Source organism: Schistocerca piceifrons, chromosome 3 (assembly GCF_021461385.2).
Source record: "Schistocerca piceifrons isolate TAMUIC-IGC-003096 chromosome 3, iqSchPice1.1, whole genome shotgun sequence".
NCBI classification, from domain to species: domain Eukaryota; kingdom Metazoa; phylum Arthropoda; class Insecta; order Orthoptera; family Acrididae; genus Schistocerca; species Schistocerca piceifrons.
Window position 1 is genome coordinate 250,968,835 of NC_060140.1, and position 21,101 is coordinate 250,989,935.

At 42.3% G+C, this 21,101-nt stretch overlaps 1 protein-coding gene across 1 annotated transcript in view; it reads left to right on the forward strand.

The window, feature by feature from the left end:
* Positions 1-12,353: 12,353 nt before the first annotated feature.
* Positions 12,354-21,101, forward strand: part of LOC124788554 (homeobox protein MSX-3-like) — a 121,668-nt gene continuing 112,920 nt past the window's right edge. Inside the window, exon 1 of the mRNA XM_047255824.1 lies at positions 12,354-12,531. Within this exon, the coding sequence (XP_047111780.1) occupies positions 12,354-12,531 (178 nt within the window). The remainder of the gene's footprint in view (positions 12,532-21,101) is intronic.

Below are 21,101 nucleotides of genomic sequence, written 5' to 3' on the forward strand. Positions count from 1 at the left end.
GAGAGAAATACAAAAGAAACAGGGACAAAATGAAATAACGTTTACAGATCGTAAGAGAATTAATAGTATCGTAGAGATAGCTTTCGCTGTATCACTGGTTGGCAATGAAATTATAGCTTTAGTTGCTACGTTCGGAATTATCGTTAATAAGAAACGGTTTATTAAATTTAACTGAACAAGAGTGTAGGAAATTGAGATTCACCGTAAGTAAATGAAATTTTGATAACGGTAAATATTTATTATTCGCTTTTAGGTGTTTCTGTTTTACGGTAGTGACTGAAAGATATTCGCGTAGTAAACTATACCGATCATCAGCCTGAACAACGTAAATAACTAGCGATAGCTATAGTTATTTCGTGTTATGAATTTGTTTTATGTCAGTAAGTGATCTAAATGATTTAAGTACTTACTAATAACGCCATAATCGGCGCAAGTTATGAATTACAACGTACGAAGTTTTACTGAGAATTGTTGAACTGTTGTTACCAGTAACAACTCACGTTACGGATCATTGAACGAGCTTGTTTAGGTTTCAGATAACGTGCAGTGTGCACAAGATTTAATTAAATCCTAATTACTATAGCGTTAAGTACCGATACTAAAGTGTGTTGATCCTTCCCAGCCTCAACGCATTGCAATAATGTTGACGAGTGTAGTATTGACAGAGTATGTACAATGTAGTAGGGGCATGTAACTTGAGTACTTCTGTTTTATTCGTATGCGTACTTTGTGCGCAGTTCCGGTTACACTCACTCAGTTACATCTTGTCTAAGATTTAACGATTTGTATTAGTACTGGGGACGAGGTGTGTCCAGTTTCGAAGGCAGGGCTATTGTCAGTACACGAATTAGAATCATGTATCAACACGCCACTCTCCATAGATCAAAGTGGCGTAGCGTAGTACATCTTCTAACCAACGGGTGACCATCACTGGCACCGGACCTTCATCCAACCCTTCAACGAGCTCTCGCGACACTACTGAAGTTTCAAATGCCGGTGGTTGGGGCCAGTGGAATGCACGCTACAGGGCGTCTAACTCGAATCTGTCCTTGGAGTAAACAATTCGTAACAATTGTGTCACTGTGGTGCCAACTCCTGGCCAAATTGCAGATGCAGTACGATGCGCCAGAGCCATTTGCCGAACACAACGGCCTTTTCCATCGGTAGTGCCAGGGGGCCGTCTGAAGCCCGGTCTTCTTGCGACCGTATTTCCTCGCCACCACCGCTGCTAGCAATCATGTACAGTGCCTACGATTCTATGAAGTCTTTCTGCAGTACTGCAGGAGGGACATCCTGCTTTTCGTATTCCTGTTACCGACGCCATTCAAATTCAGTGAGATGTTTGAATTATCTCTTGTACTATATTGCCTGTCGGTATGAGCCGGCCGGAGTGGCCGAACGGTTCTAGGCGCTACAGTCTGGAACCGCGTGACCGCTAAGGTCGCAGGTTCGAATCCTGCCTCGGGCATGGATGTGTGTGATGTCCTTAGGTTAGTTACGTTTAAGTAGTTCTAAGTTCTAGGGGACTGATGACCTCAGAAGTTAAGTCCGATAGTGCTCAGAGCCATTTGAACCATTTTTGTCGTTATGAATGCTACACTTAATTTGTAAGCTAGTCTATAACGCTCCACAGAATCTCCAGGTGTGTCAGCAGAACCTATAAACAAAGACTAATTTATGGTCGGAAGGACTCCGCAATGTGCAGTGCGGGCCCAAATAGTGAAGCCGGATAGTTCTCGTAGCAGAGGTGTGAAATAACGTCAACAGTGCAGCATCCGCGCTGGATTAGCCGAGCGGTCTGAGGCGCTGCAGTCCTGGGCTGTGCGGCTGGTCCCGGCGGAAGTTCGAGTACTCCCTCGGGCATGCGTGTGTGTGTTTGTCCTTAAGATAATTTAGGTTAATTAGTATGTAAGCTTAGAGACTGACGACCTTAGCAGTTAAGTCCCATAAGCTTTCACACACATTTTGAACAGTGCTGCAGGCTCGTCCGCAACATCCAAATCCTTACAGAATCTGAAAATTGAGTTCGTAATTAATAATATGAGTACATGATGTAATTGAATTGCAGTCTTACCAACGGTCCCGTAATGACAACATTGAATTTTATCGCTTTTTATCTTCATAACGCAATATGGAGCACATTCCACATATTTACAAAGCTGTTGAACATTCAAAGAGTAATTCAGGTGCACAGAGCATCCAGTATATTTGCGATAGGTATACAATTGTTGGTCGACTGCTGTCGGCCAATAAACTGCAATTAACGAACCATCAAACACACGCTGAGTGGTCATTTTTGACTAGAAAAGGCTATACTGTACGTTGATAAAGGCGTCTTTGTCGCCTTAAAGCCAGTCTTAACTAACACCAACCCACCACGACCAGTTCCAAAGGTAACTAACGCTCAAGACCGTTACAGCGTGTATTTAAAGCAAACCTGATTTGCACCATCATAGCGTCGCTACTGCTGCCACTCTTATGCGATTGGTGCGAAATTTGAATAGACTTCGTCTTTCGGATGTAGAAACACATCTACCAGGTATCGTTTATGGTTCAAATGGCTCTGAACACTATGGGACTATACAGCTGAGGTCATCAGTCCCTTGGAACTTAGAACTACTTAAACCTAACTAACCTAAGGACATCACACACATCCATGCCCGAAGCAGGATTCGAACCTGCGACCGTAGCGGTCGCGCGGTTTCAGACTTTAGCGCCTAGAACCGCTCGGCCACTCCGGCCGGCGTTTCGTTTATGTCGCACAATTTCTTCGTGCTGCGATTTTGTTCCACCAGTGTATAACAAAACTTCGAGAACGGATCTAAAAACATGAAATCAGGGAATCGCTCTTGGAATTTGGTTCAGTGTACCCAGCGGAACCTTGTCGCGGAGTGTTATCTACACTTCACATTTACAATACAGGCTCTTTGATTTCAGCGGAGGCGCGTGTAATATTGCGGCTCCAGCTTTGCTATCGCAATAAACGCGTTGGATGTCGTGACGCTGAGGTGAGTTATTCAAAGCTAGTGGTTATTATTCGACGCCTGTTTCATGTTGGATCAGGCAACCACTATTTTTATGGAGGACGTGCGGGTAGAAAAATGGACTTTCCGAGGTTTATTACTCCTGAGAATATGTCGCATTGCTTCTGTGTAAGCCTGAGTGTTTGTTTCTTGTATGTCTTTCAGATGTACTCATCCAGAGATTTTCTATTTACTGATACTTACGACGCTGCGACGCTGCGACGAAGTCCAGACATCGTACTTTGGAAGTTATCTAAATGCAATCGGACTTTTGCTGGGCAGTGATAAGGTGTAATTTTTTAACATCTCGCAGCTAAAACGAGGCCGCTGGCTCTTAACAAAACGCTAATTCACAAACATAGCGAGGCAGAAACTCAGGCCACCATTTAAAAATTCCTTCTCTGGTAGTGGTGTAATTACTTCACGTTGTGGGATCGCGTGTATCGGATTGATTTGGGACCCCTGGGCGGCGACTTGCCGCTATGAAGAAGAGAAGTGGAATGTCACATTGAAAATTAAAAGTCGTCACTTAGAGCCCTCGGTCGTTGACTAGGTTTGTGTGGCGGTGGCGGTGCAGAGGTTGAGAGACTGCACGTGCATTCAGCCGGCGTGGTCTGATGATTTTAATTTACCACGGCTTCGGGTCCACTGGGGACCGAACCGCACCAAAACGCTGGGTTCGGTGTGGGGCGGCGGTGGGGTGAGTGGACTTCTGTAGCCAGTTGTGGCGTTGTGAGCCACTGAGGGCTACGGCGGGACCGAAGCCTCACCGTCGTTTCTAGGTCCCCGGTTCAATGCATACATACATGCATGTGTTAAATATGTTTTATCAACATAAGAAGAAAAATTGTAATTCTTACTTTATGAATAACTCCCCTACCGCCTAACCCTTCCTCTCATCCCACCACACTCAAAGGTGGGCAGGGGAGCAGTGTGAAATCACAGTTTGGGAACCTCTAGTTCGAATTTAGACTAAGCTAACACTCACAACTTACATTCTGAACCAAGAACATGCTGCAATTGGTACAGAAAATAAATACATTGAAAATTTATTTCAGTATTTACCCTAATGATGTTTGAATCATTGTGCAAAGAGTATAGTATAACACGTTTCCATTTTACCATTTTATTAAAAATTCTCCTTTCTTACATAGATGGAGCAGAGTGATAATGACTGCTTTTCCGCACTGTAGTAGCTCTTTTTAAAATTATCTTAATGATTTTTACACGATCAATTTCTTTAGTCATGCAATCTATAAATTTGCCGCTGGTGCCTGGTTCCAGAATTTTACAGCTTAGTTTTCACTATACAGCTGGAAAAAAAAAGTGGGCCACACATTTTGTGAACTGTCGCTTTAGATGAAATATAGTTGTCTTTGTCCCACACCCCTAGTCAGCGAAAAGGTGAGAACTGACACCTGCTTAAAGCGTGACCGAACATTTGTAATAGACCTATTTCTGAAGATCGTGCCTGTTTACTAATTAATCTAATATGATAATGTGGTGGCTGCTCTGTCACAACGCACTTAGTGGTTTCAGCTAGCCCACGACTCATGTGATCGAACTTGCTATAGGATAAAATATTTCGTTCATGGTGTTGTTCTAGGTGAGTAACCAATTTCGAAACCAAACGCTGGAATCTAGCGTGGTTCGGAGAACTTTACTACCATTTCCGTTCGTGATCTCAGCTTTTCGGAGCTGCAGTGTGGATTACGAGGTGAAACTGGAATGAAGAAGTGATGAAACACTGCTTACTCCTAAGGACCGATTGTTCCAGCTGTTGGTCGAAAAGTTTGAAATAAATTTAACCTGAGGTCTCTGCTGTCGCATATCCTAGCAATTTTAAAATTTCATATCAGGAAGAGATTAAAAAGATATTTTTGCGACACTTACGATCCAGATCAAAGAAAAATACAACTTCATTAAATAACAACAGCCTAGTTAAAGTGCGGTCCACCGGAATGTCAACAAACAATCAGGATCGTGCCACTGTTAGTATTGCAAGCGTTTATTGATCTAGGTTGAATCAATTCCTCCAAGTTTACCGTCCTATTGCTTCATTAGTGAGATCTAGAATGATCATCGTTTATTACGAGGTGTGTTGAAAAAGCAAGGGGAATTTTGTAATTATGTATATTTGTCCGAGCTGCGCGATTGTTTGTGATTGTTTTGGTACACATATCTGAAAAATTATTTGGAGAGCTTTAGCCTTATAGCATTTTTAACCTATAGTCAGCTGTCAAAAACATTACATGTGTCTTGGTAACTCTTTTTCTTCTTCTTTCAAAAGACTAAGCCTTGTCTCTGCAGCAACAATCTGCTCTCTTCAGCAGTCCTCTCACGTTCTTTAAAAATAGAGTGTTCTCGGTCGTCCCCTCCTCTTCTTCCCTACGATCTCGCCTTCGAAAACATCTACCAGAAGAATATCATTTCTCATTCAGTGTCCAACGAGTTTTGCTTTTATTGGCCTATAATTTTGAGTGGTTCCTTCTTCTGTCCTATTTCCTGTAGCACCAGCTCATTCGTCTTTCTGCCAATCTAGCTGTTTCTTGTGATTCTCTCCCAGAACGACATTTCTCCAGCTTCAAGACGAGCTTTTTCTTGCTTTGCTAACGTCCCAGTTTCATGTCCATACGTTAGGACACCCCAACGAAGGTCTTTACAAGTCTTTTGTTAGTGTGGAAGCTGATGTGCTTGTTCAGTAGAAGCTTCTAATTTTGGTCAGTATTTGTCTTCTCTGATTTTCTTGAGGCATTTATAGCTTTCTTGCAGAATGCTAAAGGGATAATTAAATTCGGTTACTTCCTCGAGCTGCTCACTGACTTATTTTTACTTCTGTATTACCTCCACCATCTATCTTGTGTATCGCTATGACTTTTGTCTTCCTGGTATTTATTTTTATAAGGGACAGTTAAATAAAAACGAGACAGATAGAAAAAATTAAGACAACTGTTTATTATTTCAAAAGTAGTCGCCATAACTGTTAATGCGTTTCTCCCACTCCGAGACAAGGAGGTCAGTGCCTTCATGGAAAAATATTTGCGGTTGCCTCCGGAACCATGGTTGTGTTCAGGCGTTCACCTCTTCGTCCGAAGCTAATCGACGGCCACGAATATCTGTCTTCAGCGCTCCGAAGAAATGGAAATCGTATGAGGAGAGAGAAGGGATGTATGGGGGACGTGCACCGTAGTCGAAACAACCTTGCCACAATGTGGGCCCGCCTCGGTACGATCACGATACCACAGGCAACTGCAAACGTTATCCCATGAAAGCATTGACCATCTTGTCTCACAGTGGGATGAATTTATTAAAGTTGTGGCAATTACTTTTGAAGTAACAAAAAAATTACTTACTTTCTCCAATCTGTCTCGTCGGCATTTGACTGCAGGTTTTGTTATTTCTTAATTTAATTCGTTAAGAAGTTTATTTAGTTCTTTCTTTGAGTCTGTCACTGTCGCAGTGTCATCGGCAAATGTGATGCTGTGAATATGAATACCATTAATTTTGATTGCAGTTGTCTGTTCTTTCACTGTTGTTATTGCCTCCTCGATGAACATATTACATACGGAAGGTAATAGAGGACTCATCTGCCTCACTCCTCTTCCGTTTTTGTGTCTTTCTTGCCACTATCAATACCCAGATAAGTGCCTTGACTTCCAGTGAAATCATGCTTTACACGTTGCTTTAAACAATAACTTCCAGTCAACCACATCGAAAGCTTTTTCTAGCACAGTCAGTAAATGCTGCATATGATTTTCTGTTTACTGCCAATCTTCTTTCCAAAATTTGACGTAGGGACAATAATGCTTCTCTCGTTTCTTTCCCTGTTCCGAAGCCAAACTGATTGTTGACTAAGTTTAAATTTATCCTCTCTTTGACTACTCACAATAATGTATTTGATGCACGTGACAGAACAGAAGGGCTTGCTGTTCTATAGCCTCTATAGTCCTTCGCATTTCCCGTCTTGCGTAATGCAATAATTCTACTTTTACTGAAGCCAGGTGGTCTGATACCCTCTTGAAAACATTTAGATACCACAGCAGGTTATTTACTTTTGTAGGAGCTCTGCAGGGATGTCATCTGTATCAGTCGTTTTATTTGATTTTAACCTATTTTTAACGTGTCTTCTTTTATTGTTGATAGTCTCTTATTGTTTTCATCAGTTAGGTTCTCATCTTGAGTATGCTCGTCTAAAATTCCAATTACAGCACCAATGTGTTGGTTTTTTGGTATTATCAGCGATTATTTATTTTTTGTCAAAATGAATTAGTTTGGATGTATTATATTTCACCATTAAGAGCGGAATATAGTGCAGCAAAGCCGTAGAAATGTTAAATATTGTTTTTCCTGAGGCTGCTATGAGTAAAACAAGGGTTGACGAGTGATATAAACTTTTCGAAGGAGATAGTGACACGTTCAACATGACTAGCGCCATGAAAGCCCAATACATCAACAGATTACAACTTTGAATAAGTGAAAAATTACGATCAGCGAATAAAAATCAGAGAAGTAGCTGAAGAGTTTGATACATCTATTGGTTCATACAATGAAATGTTTTCGGATGTTTTACGTACGATACGTGAGGACGTCGGAACTAAGGCTCTGTCCTCTCACTGGTAAAATCTGAAATGCCAACACCGAAAGGAGCTCGACAGTTGCACTGAAATGTGAAGGTTAAGCAACTGTGTTCTTCGATTTTAACGTTGTTTGTCACACTCAGTGAATAGTACTACTTACAAATTCAACATAGTTGGCATGAAGCAATCCGGAAAAAAGGGCCCGTATCTGTAGCGAAACAATTCATGGCCTTTGCATCGCAGTGACGGACCTGCTCACACTTTGTTACTTCTTCACGAATCTTTGGGCAAAACCAATACTGTAACGACGTCCCAGCCTCCATACCCATCAGTCTAGCTCCTTTGACTTTTTTCTGTGCCCAAAAATAAAGAAAACCTTTACAGGTCTTATTTGGACAACGGACAACCACAGCTCAGATTAATAACGCATCTCTGAAAGAAGTGAACGCTATCCGAAAGACCGAGTTCCAGTCGTGTTCCGGTGATTGTATGAGGCGTTAATGTATGTGAATCTTTAGGGGAGGAGAGGCAAAGGTGCGCAAGGGACAAAGATCCGAATCTAGTGTTTTTTCACTTCTGAGTGTAATGTGGCAGCCTTGCACCTTGAATTGAAAGCTGTGATAGTGGATGAGCCAGGTGTGTTGCGAGTGTGATTTGCACTTTTTAAGGTTTCGGCACATGTGGTGAGTTAGTTATTTTGAAATTTTCCATTTAAGTATTCACCATATAACTGATAGCTATCTCACTGGCATACCAAAATCCCTAAGAATTACCAATACCTCGTAAGTAAGTACATAACTTAACTCATGTTTTAAGCTTAGTTGATACCCGAAGTTCAGAAACCAGCGCCAGGGGGCAAAGATCCTACGGTATAGCTGGGGCACATGTCCGGAAGCGTATCTTTGCCGCAAAATGTTTGTCTTTTCTTTACTCGGTTTTAGTACTGAACGCGCAGGTTTAGTTTACATATGTAATTCACATTAATTTATAGTTCACTAGTTCACTATTTCACTAGTTCAACATCATGTTAGCCCTACAGAAACTACGACAGGAAAATGCCTTCCACGTCGTTGTCTTCTGTTAGACGCTAAGAAGCTAATAGAAAGTGGATCTTCCATTAGAAACCGAGCTAAAAGGCTTGGATGTATTGAACCCACATTTCGTAAAAGACTTCAAGCAAGCTATGGAGTAGCGTCATTGGGACGGGGGTGGGGAGGGGGGAGGGAGGAGGGGGTTTCAAGTAGAGTGTTTTCTGAGGCATAGGAAACTGAATAGGCGAAGCACTGCATCAGTCTGGATTCTATGATGTTCTATAGCCTTTCGTTTAAACAGTTCCAACTTTTAGCAAATCTGCTTGGCCACAGTAATAGCGTAAGCTTCTCTTTAATAAAGAGCCGAAAGTGGTAGGGGAAGAGTGGTCTCGTTCGTTCATCGCTCACCATAATTTAAGTTCGAGGCAACAGGGAAAAATCAGTATCGCGAGGATAATGGGGTGCAGTAAATCACAAATGGAACTTTTTTTTTTTAACTTGGAAACTTTGCAATCCAAATATAGTTTTCCGCCCCATCGAGTCTATAATGGAGACGAAACGAGAATACAGATTGTACCGGGAAAATTGTGGCAAGAATGGGCCGAAAATGTGTTAACTAAAGCAGTTGCGGCCGGCAGAGGTGAAACCGTTTCTGTGGCTTGCTGCATCAACGTACAACAGGAAATTTCCTACCGCCAATGGATGCGTTCAAAAGAAAAATGATGAACCCCCGCTAATCAGAGGGGCCTTTCCAGGTTCATTAACGCAGGTATCAGAAACGGGGGTACATGACAATGGCCGTTTTCATTGAGTGGCCCCAGCATTTACAGAAATACGTGAATGCTACCTCAGAAAATCCAGCGCTGCTAGCTCAGGGTCGGGCAAAGATCCTTTTTCTTCATTTTTAACATTTTGTTAAATATAACTTTAATACCTCAATCTGGAACATTTTTTATGGTGTAAAGCATGATCCTAGGTGTATTGTATTCATTTTTTTCATTGTCATTTAACTAGTAAATCAGAAGGAAAAAATACAGAAGCGTTACGTGAGCACCTTGGCTCCGTTATGTTAATGGGGAATGTTGTTATGAGCATAACATTGATGTAGACGTTTAAATAAATTATTTCTAAAAAATAAAAATTCCCAAAAGTTTTTGGTCGAACACTGCCAGATCAGCAGTAATTTAGCAGAGGATATATACTGAACCAAAACTAAGTTCAATAATCGCTAGGTATTAGTTCGTGGTATCATCCACAATTGGTGTAGGGAATATATGTGGCCGACTCTTTTTTCAGTAGCTTACGGAGCGTGGATGTAAAAACACAGGAGAAAAAGAGCATGAATCATATGTATTTTATAGCTTTTTCACCGTATAGAAACAAAAATCTCAGTGCACATGTTAACTGTCGAGGGTCTCGTTTCATGTAATTTATTTGATTACCTGTCGCTGAGAAGACGTGCATATCCTCAGGTATAGTCTGTTGGAAAACTGTAGGGCAAGGAGAAAAGTCTTTACTCTTTCTCCCCAACTAAGTGACAAGGAGCAAGTACCGGTCGTTTCATAACGTTATAACGGCCCTTCCACAGCGCGGCTGTTGATTGAGTTCAGACACTCCTGGGAGCATTTGTTTTCCACTGAATACGAGGGCACGCTGAAAAGTTACGCCGCTGAATTTTTTATGTGAAACTTCTTAAAGCTTTTTAAATAAAACAAACATTACTAAGATTCTTTGTCTTTATCCTTCATGTCTACACATTTATTGCATAGCCACCCTAGCGACCAGTTTGTTGATAACTTCATTGTAGAAATGTTTGACTTTGTTGACGGAGCCACAGCCACATTTCTGCTTGCACCACTTCATCACCACCAACGTGAAGTCCTCGAAGGTGTTTCTGTGAGTTTTGGAAACAGTTGAGAATCGGATGGGGCCAAGTCAGGGATGTGTGGACGATGATCGATGACAGTGAACCCGCGGTACTGGATTATTGCAGATGTCGCAGCACTCGTGTGTGGCCTGGTAGTGACAAACTAAAGGAGAGGGTGCTCCAAGTGTGGAGGAACTCCCCGAATTTGAAATTCGATTATAGCAAGCTGTTTCTCGGGCAACGATGTAGTTACGTTACACACCCCCATGTTAAGCGCTTCATTTCCGAGCCCTCCAGCGGATGGGTGAAAATATGTCGACATGAAGAATAAAGATGTAGAATCTTAACAACGTTCGTTTTATTTACAAAGTTTTAAGAGTTTTCACATACAAATTTGGGATGCTCTAGTTTTCAGCACGCTGTGGTACTAATAAAACTAAAGGAAGTAAAGCACATCAACAAAATCTGCGTTAATCGCCCCACGCTGCAATTCACACCTAGGCTGCAAACTGGTTCTTGTTCAGCGAGGCAGTTGGGGAATTCCTCCGCGAATGACCATGTACCTCAGCGCAATCGCTACTCGCTCTTCAGCTTATCGACAGACCAGACAGATATTCAGTGCCCTCGTGGCAACAAGTTTGAAGTTTAATTCACAGCTCGGCAATTCGCAAAGGCAACGAATATCTGATTGTTCGTGTCTGATAGAAACTAGTCACATGAATCAAATAACCAGCAACCTATGTTGGTTTAACTTACATTATATACAATGGTTGCTGCGTGGCCTACAGGAGATGCCTGCTTTTGCTAAAAAAATTTCTTTTATAGCCATCTTAAAAGCGGACGCTGCCTCGTGAGGTTGCGAAGAGTTTGCCGTGTGGAGAACCCCACGAGTGGCGTTCCACAGGCATTCGACGGAGTGGCCTGTCGTTCAGTCACTTACTCAACGACGCTCTGCGCTTCACCCACGCACCCTCCCCTACACGGCGCGACATTGACAGTCCACCCCCACCAGCGTCGGCGCGCCACGTGACGCGCCGACGCCTATTGGCCGAGCGCGCGCTGCGTGGTGGGGCGTTAGTGGGCGTCTCCTCGCGCCGCGCTGCCCGGCACGGGGCGTGGTGGGGGAAGCCCGCTGGAGTGGTGGGGGGCAACAGTCGCGCAGGCCGCGTGCCCCCCTGCGGTAGGCGGGGCGCCGCACGGCGCTGACGGCGGCCCGGCTGTGTGTGAGATGCGATCTGGCCGGCGCGCGAGCAGCAGCAGCCGTCGCCAGTAGTGCTCCAGAGGCGGACGGCTCCGCGCCACACACAGCACAGTAGGGGCGAGCACGGCGGAGCAGCGACCGGCGGCCGACTTGCTTTTGTTTCCGCCGTCCGGTGACGTCGCGGCCAGGCGCGCGCGTTTTGTTCGCTTCCTTTTTGTGCGGCGCTCCCTCTCCGTCGCTCCTGCCTCTCTGTCTCCCTCGGCTGGCGCGTCTCTCCCGTCCTCTCACAATAAGACGTTACTCCCCCACTCTGCCAGCTGCATCTCGACTCCTTCGCTGTTTTGGCCCGTATCGGTCCCCCTTTTTCCCCCTCCCTCTCATCCCCGCACTCGCTGCCACGGTTCTTAATTAATTTGTGGGCGGTCTGGGGCCAGGCGGAACAAATTGTCCGAGAGTGTAACTCGTGACGTGTCAATAACTGATACGGGCGTCATTTCGAAGCCCCCTGCTGTCCAGAGGAGTTAGTCCGCTGTGGACATTTCTGCGTCTCGCCTGCAGCCTGTACGTTATGTAAAGAAGACGCGAGCGGGAGAACGCGAGAATGCCCGGACAGAAGAATGGTGGCCAGCAGACTGTGAGCCGCCACACGCCTCAATGAGCGCCGCGACGAGCGTTCGCTCCGGGGGTTCCCCAGTCGGAGTGCCGGTGACGGCGGCGGCGCCTTCCGGCGATGTCGCGACTTCGACGCCGTCGCTGTTGCACAACCACCACCACCACCATCACCACAGCAACAAACATAAAATCTCCTTCAGCGTCGACTCGCTGCTGTCGCGTAGTCCGCCGCCACCGCCGCCCCCTCAGCAGCAGCAGCTGGCGGTGACGACGCAGCCGTCGACGCCACCCGCGCAGCCCGATGACTACGACCGCGACGAAGACGCCGTGCCGCACGGCTACGCGCACGACGACGTCGAGATAGAAGACGACGACGATGACGACGTGGATGTGGAGGAGGACGGCGCAGACGTGGACGCGGAGGCGGAGGCGGCGGCGTCGCCCGCGGCCGGCCCCGCGACGCCCCCGACGCCGCCCCCGGCGCCGCCGCTGGTGCCGCGGCCGCTGCACCCCCCGCAGCAGGCGCCGCCGCCCCCGCCGGGACTCGAATCGCTGCCCTGGGGGCTGCCGCCGCTCGCCTGGCTGCCCGCCTACCGCGCCGCACACACTAGTGAGTACTCTCCTCATTAAAAAAAATGCATGAAAAACAGTGTTTTTCTTTCTTGTGTCGTTCATCTCCATGGATACAACCCGAGGCGTGTTCAGTTATAATTCATTAATCTACAGGGTGTTCCAAAATTATCTTTACAACTTTGATCACATATACTATGGAAATGGGAACAGGTAAAGAGGTACGGTTTGCAGCATAATGTTCACAGACACCTAAAGTTTTAGGTAGCCGTTTAACAGAGTTCAGCGTGAGCGCCATCTATAGGACATAGCGTATTCCAATTCCATTTATAGCCCAGCGTGTCCTCATTAACGTGGGCAGCTGCCGCTCTTACGTACTCTCGCAATTCTTGCAGGTCTCGCACGTGATCTGATAGACAGCATTGTTCACAAAACCTCAAACAAAACTTTGTACTGGTTCCTCTGGAAATGAGTGTCAGATTTGGTCCCTATCAACCAAGCCAAACACACTGCCATCTGCCGGGTGGTGACCATTTTTGTCAATAACTAATTAAAAAAAAAAGAAAAAACTTCAAGTGTCTGTCTGTGTGTGTGTGTGTATGTGTGTGTGTGTGAGCATTATTTCACAAGCCGCACTCTTTCGTCTACCCCCATTTCCGAAATATTCGTGATCAAAGTCGTAAAGATCATTTTGGAATACACTGACTGTTAGTTTTCGTTGGCTGGCATGAACTTCCGTTTGGTGTATGTCCGGCCTTCATATTCCGTTCACACAAGAACTACTAGGCTTTAATTTGTGCTTACCGTATCTACTACTAATTTTCGATGTGGTTACGCTTTGCTTCACTTAATATACTTCAGTCTTGCGCTTCAGATGAACTGCTACAAGCATATTTCAAGATGAAATTGCTTGATTTGGCAATTGATCGTATGAATTAAACGCCATCAAAAAATGGAGAGGCGAAGACAATATAAACCTGTATCTCCACTCACACATGTGTCTCATGTCGCGAAGCGGGTAACGTCTCAAAATATCTTTCCTTATGTCATTGACCAACACGTGTTTCGACACTTACGTTTCAACATACGTGGGTCTCTTTTTTATTTCTGATGCTGCATTAATCTGGAGGATGAGCCGCCCGCAGTTCACAGCTGTTATACATTTTGTGGCTTGACAGCATGTCACATTTTTTGCCTATTCTGTATCGCTGGTGTGTTTTGCGAGCCGTAAAAGAAAAATGCTAATTCTCAAACATGGAAATGTGGATACAGGAGCTTCCGACTTCTGAAATGTAGTTGGCGGAAAGCTCTTTTGCTTTTGAAGAAACTCTGTCTTTGCAAAACATAATAGTTTTCTTTTTCATTCTGTTTACTGATACAGGCTATGTTTCGACTCCTGTGTGTGTCTAGGTTTTATTTCTAAAGCTGCTTTATTATTAAGTTTGGGTTCCGCCAGGTTGCCTGGTATTGTGCATCATTATCAACTGACAGCATATCAGGCTTCTTCTCGTATTCGTGGGATAATTTATACACACTCATTTTAAATACCCGAATTTAAATAGCGAACACGGACAGGTGTTTCTAATCTCAGAAGATCGGTTGCCAGAGAGCGCCGTTACCGCCGTAGTCCAGACGGTTACGTTTCATTATAATTACAACGTGCTAGAGTACAGATAAGTTACGCATTAGGCCTAACTGAACCATCAGCACGCCATTCAAATGTTTTAATATTTGTACTAATATTTTATCTCACGTGTTACGAACTCCAGACAAGACGTAAGATTCAGTCCGAAGTCTCGAAAATTGCAATTTTATACTAAGCAGTACTGACATGTATGTATCACGTAATACACACCGCGGTTAAAACAAATGATTTCCGTATCAGTTAACAATAACGACACAATGTGAGCTGACAAGTGGTAGCCAGTGTTAATAGTACTTGGCCAATTTTCAGGCAAAGAGTATGAACAGAATAGATTAAGTCACCCTTTATGTTCATGTGTTATTTGTTGCATAGGAGCTGAACTGTCCTTCGTCGGTAAAACATCTTCGTGGTAACTGCAGAATCATGACTTCGAATCTCACTGTCGGCCATAGTACTGGTGAAAAATTTAACATGCAGCTTTTTCATTTATGCTGTATCGTTATCATCTTCTGACGACGGACATGACTTACAGAATGCATAAGTGAACACAAATATGTTAGCTTGCTCCAAGAAAATGTTATATCAGAACCTAGGAACAAGAAATAAAATACTTCCCGCATAACAGAAATAAGAGATACTAACAGGACAGTGTGTATAATGACATCCGTTTCAATGATGGCGTTGAAAACAACTGCTGCTGACACATGCGTTGTAAGTGCTGAAGAACACGTGGTCTGTACGAACTTATATTTCAAACTTACACAGTGCTAAACAGACACGAGATGAGTACGAATTTTGTAAACAACTATTTATTCAGCGTTTCGAAATTTTAAGTCGCTTCTCGTTTGAGAATAGCGAAACATAGGAAGTTTCAAGAGTGCATGGACGTAGATTAAAAGCGATGGTACTGTGGACTGTTCAGAAGGAGAGACACTACCTTGTCACATGCAGTGGGATTAACTGTCCGTGAGATACAAATATTTGATATTTACAGCTTTTGCGACGTTTCTCGGATGAGTGTTTACACTAAACTATTGTTTGTGAGGTTTACTGTTGTTTGTGGCGTTGGTTAAAGATCGAAGTCGACTGTAATTTAATTCAAACAAGAATGAAACTTGATTTCAAGTTTTTACTTTATTTTATTTATCTTTTTAAATTCATGTGTGCAGACTAAATACGAAATTAAGAAACTATCTTTGAATAACAACACAGCATGAACACACAAATTGCAAAATACACCGTGGCTGGCGGCGGCATTTTTTAGACAAACGGCACTATTAATGTAGTAGCACCTGCATCGTACCCACCGCTGTCGGTTTCGAGAATCTTTGGCCCAAAAATCATGATGAATAGAGCGTGAGTTTCAATATGGATCTTTATTATCTCTTCTTACAGTTGTACAGGTCCCACTGAAACACAATGTTTATTTATTGTTCATTGTTTCGCCAATCTTCTGTGAAGCGGTATAATGTCAATAAAGTAGTCACGTTATGTGTCTTGTTTGTTTTACTTGTCGGAGTTGGATTACCTGTGATCATTAAGATAACAGCATGCCCTGATGAATCAGATTTCGAATTCCACTGTGACCGTATGTGTCAATCTGTATACCTTTCACCCGTTTGATATGTTATAGCATCTGGCACGTGCATGAGCGTGACTAGAAGACTTTAGTGGCCGGGAGGTATGACAGTTGTCTAAAACAAATAAATCCATATTACTGCGAGCTACAAGGGACTGAGTGAATTACCTTCTCTTACTCGCTCTTAAATATATCTGTCTCATTTCTAACTAAAATACTTCCCGCAAACGACCTTAGGTTATGGTAGATATTGCGAGTTATTTGTCATTGATGCTGTATGTCTTTGTTTGCAGTTATGCCTTTCATTTAAAATCAACAGGACTGAATAAAAGAAAATTAAACTTTCCAACACAGTACCTGAACAGAGACTGCAGATGTCTATCCACGCTCTGTTGCCATTTCAAACAATTGCTGCTGCTGGAGTATGCCGTATAAATTACACAAAGGCCGTGCATGTCGTCTGTATGCTTTGTTTTATGTGCTTTCAAAATGCACAGCGCTAGGTAGTCACAGCATAGGCTTATAATTTGAAGTACCGAGCCTGGTGGCGCGGTGGTATGTCACTGGATTCGTATTCGAGAGGACAGCGCTTCACATCCCTGTCCAGCCATCCTAATTTAGAATTTCTGTTGTTTCCACAAACTGCTTAAGGCAAATGCTAGGATGTTTCGTTTGACAAGATTACCTTTTCCATGCTTCCCCAATCTGTTACTACGTCTGCAATGACCTCGTCGCCGGGGACGTTAATCCCAATATTTTATCACTTCTTTTCTGCAATAATAAGCGGTTCGTACATATATTTTATTTTTCAAATAATAACTTCCATAAACAGATTCAAAGAATTATAGTGCAAAAGTCATGGTTTTTTAAATTTTTTAGTTATATTGCAGGAATATACCAAAGGAAGAATAACTCTTCTGCTTTTATTATACTCACAGCGTGCTAAAACACATCCTGAGAATTCAAAATGAAAACAAGAAGAATTCTACACACACGAATGCACTCTATCCACTCATCGTGCTCTACAGAAACGCAGCTATGTTTTAAGAAATAATGTGCAAATGTGACAACTTCAGGTTTGTCTCTTTCTTCTGTTTAAATGCGTCCCTTTTTATTTTAAATTTACTCTCTTCCAAACATACATTACAAATGGTTTCACTGCGCTCAACTTAATTTCTGTAATATCCCACAACGGTTACAAATGAGTTTACTTAATCCCAGCTACAACATGGTACACAATGTTTTTTACATTATCACTCACTTTTTATCACTCACGGGGGGCCATGACACACTATCCGAACTTCCACTCTTTGACAGAACCAAATGTTATCCTCGGACAAAAACATCCCAGTTGAAGACGAGAAGCAATATTGCGAAACTCATTTTCAGATATTAAATTAAATTTAGAGCTTCCGTTTATTGGATCCTGTGATTATTCTGTGTGAAACGACTTTTATAATGAAGGTTTTCCATTACGCAAAAAATGTTGATCACATTCAGTAATTTTCGAAGCGAACGCTTACATTTGTTATACCAGTGCCGCCATAATCAATGCTCGTTCACAACGCTAATTTGTCAGTAACAGATTAATGAGCAGTTTCTAAAACGTATTTCTTATATCAACCATCGCATTTCGGTTATGCTTAAGCGAAGTCAATCAGACGGTTAGCGAATCGCCCAAAAACATAATCACAGTTGAAATAAATTACTTAGGCGTGTGTTAATGTATCCTGAAATGTAGGTAGCACTTCACCACGCACACTAAAATTCGCAGAGTACCTTACAGTTCCTGAGCATGACACACACAATCCACAGAAAACTTATTTGCTTGTGAAAACTTCTATGAATTACTTGAACATCTTCATGACAATGAATGCCACCTGTTTATTCGTTACCTAGTAAAACACCAATGGTGGCGTAGACACTCTTGGATGTGTAATCATACTTCAAATATTTTGAAATTCGAAACTAGTAATTTATTTAGTTCGTCACTCATAAGTACACAAGGAAAAAATTACCTACAGTAAATTACTTTTCCACTTATTTTCAATATCCTTCTACCCTTTTTTGCGCGAAGCACATCAATAATGAGTTGACATCATTAGGAATAATTTTGGCTTTATAAGTAAACGGAGTTGCACGTGACAGAAGTTATAATTTCATCTGGTATTTCATAGCTCCTGAGTATACTTTCATCGCTATTACCCACTCGGACATAAATAAACCACAAAAACTGCAACGCAGTCTAAACTCAATAGACCTCCTTGTTTATCTGTCACTCCATATGCGACCGATCAATATGTCATAGATACGGCAGTTTTGGAACAGTGTTTTAACAGCAAACTATTTTCGAAAACATTATGTAAAGAGTGAAGTACGAAGATCAGATTTTAATTTTAATGCAGTGATTAAGATTTTCTCCATGTCATTCCACGTTGCTGAGACACCAACAGTGGGCTGTAAAAGTGCAGCAAATTTAAATGTAATTTCAGATTTTGAAACTCACCCGTATTGTCCACGAAATATAACTGGTACAAAAATTGAACTTGGTGGATTACCTTCTGTCTTTGGAGGAAAAACTTTCATTGTCAGCTAAAGGTGAAATGTAGAGTTCTGCAAGGAATTTACTTCGGTTTCAGAAAGGGTATACCGCCGACAGCCGATGCCCGCGGCACGCTTGAAATTCAAACGCGTATCACAGAGTTCGGGAAAAGCTCTCAGCAGGGTCAGTATGGTGAAGTGTTAAATACACCGCGTAGCAAAAGCAGTTGTTTTCAGTCTCATGCTCAAATACACTCATATCTGCTCAGCTTCACCAAACATTTTAATAAAAGCGGTTGAGGCGATCTCACATGTCCCAATATTGAAATGAATGTCCAGTTGCATTCATGTCTGTTCAAACTCCGAGCCATGTTAGAACACATTGCAAATATCAAAAGACTCGAGAAATTCAGTAATTTTTTTTATGGAAACGTTAGTATTGTGTGCTTTTACCGACACAATCAAACTTTTCTTGTGTTTTCTAATATTCGTCAAAGCCTAATAGAAACAAAAATTTATTTATAAAATTTTTCAACAAGTTGACAGAATGTCTTTAGATATTGGTGAAATCTATATTTATTCAGGAATGCAAAATTCACACAATCGCATTGACGTCTCATGCAATAAATCACAACGTCATATTTATTAACGACTAGGCAGAAATCGATTTTGTATTGTGTAAAAGCTCGCTGCAGCTGTCTCTAGTAATTTATTTTCCGTTATGACGAACAGTTTTGCAAAAAATGCTTATTAGCAACTACCGGACCATTACTATCCCTTACAAAGCACAACAAATGCACATAAGTTAAAAAAATTGCTGGTGTTCACTAAAATACGTACAATAAACGTTCCTTTGCAAAGACAGTTTGTGGAGGTTATTGGCTTCAGTGTTGTTCATAATACCAAAAGCGATTTCTAATAAGAGGCACTTTAAATAATTTTGTCTTTTACATTAGTAAATTAACAAAACATTGATCGTCGTGCTTCTCCGTGGGAAAGGAAAGGAAGATTACTCGGAGTTTAATCTTTGACCTTCATAACGTAGTGCATGTTCAAAGTCTGAAATTGAAGTATAACTAGTACGAGTCCTTTTTGCATGTATTTTTAAACTGTAGTGCATACTTATTTGCCACAAGTCAAACGAATTACTTAGCACCGTCTCATTCGTCCCATACAGCTGACGTTGTTGTAGCAAAATCATGACAGACCATAGACTTTAGATAAGCGTGGTGCGGTTATCACTGCTTAGTTTATAGTTTATAGCATTCGTACACGAAATAAATCATAATCATGAGTTCCTACTGATGATTTTATTCATTTCAACACTTAGAAGAACGATGTTGTCGCAACATATTACACTGGAATAGGGTCACACGCGTTTGTCAGCATATGTCATTTTTGGATGAACTCCAAAGACACGAACTCGTATCAAACAGATTGCGACGAGGCAGAATTTATGTGAGCCTTCCATGATACTCAGACGAGTTATTTTCTTCTTTGAATGGCTAGTGCTTCCTTGTTGTTTTATGTATTTAATATTTACATGGAAATTACAAGCATTTATAAAAATAGTTTGCACAGATTTTTCTAGTAATATTTTAAATTTTAAATTAAACTGACGTGTTTGGGATCTGCTAATGTTAAGTATCGTCTGACGATGGAATATATTCTTCGAAATGCGTGATCTCAACAACAATTTGAAGAACACCAACCGTTTTGGCGCTCTCTACGAGTAACTGTGACTAAAAAAAATAAATAAATAAAAACTAGTGGTACGACGCGGATATGCTATGTCTGCCACATAATGCTTTGCAAGAAATTAGGAGCAAAACATTTTAATGCCCAGAAAAAAAGTGGAGTCTCGAGAAAATCCAGTATTTACTTTCCACAACTTTCCTGCGTGTGGGCTTTAATCGTTGCACACTTATCTTAGCTGCGGGTCAGATTGACTTGGCTCTGAGCACTATGGGACTTAACTTCTGAGGTCATCAGTCCCCTAGAACTTAGAACTACTTAAACCTAACTAACCTAAGGACATCTCACACACCCATGCCGGAGGCAGGATTCGAACCTGCGACCGTAGCGGATGCGCGGCTCCAGACTGTAGCGACTAGAACCGCTCGGCCACTGCGGCCGGCTCAGGTTGACTTGGTCGCATAAATTTTCCGTCTGTACTGATGAATAGTTCTCTCTAACCATCACGGTTACCCGTTTAACCAATCGCTTAGCTGGTCTGAAGGTTGTCAGTTTCGCTCTTCATCATTGACAAAACTGACCGAACAGATTTGATGCAGAGTGCCAAATATGTAGTAGCATTATGAAACACAACTAATTATGTTGATCTTTAGAAACTCCTGCTATCGTTCGCATACAAACCATAATTTAACGCAAATGGCGTCTACTCCTAGCAAAGAAGATGCAATACCCACCCCACTGACAGTCTGAAGGATAAATT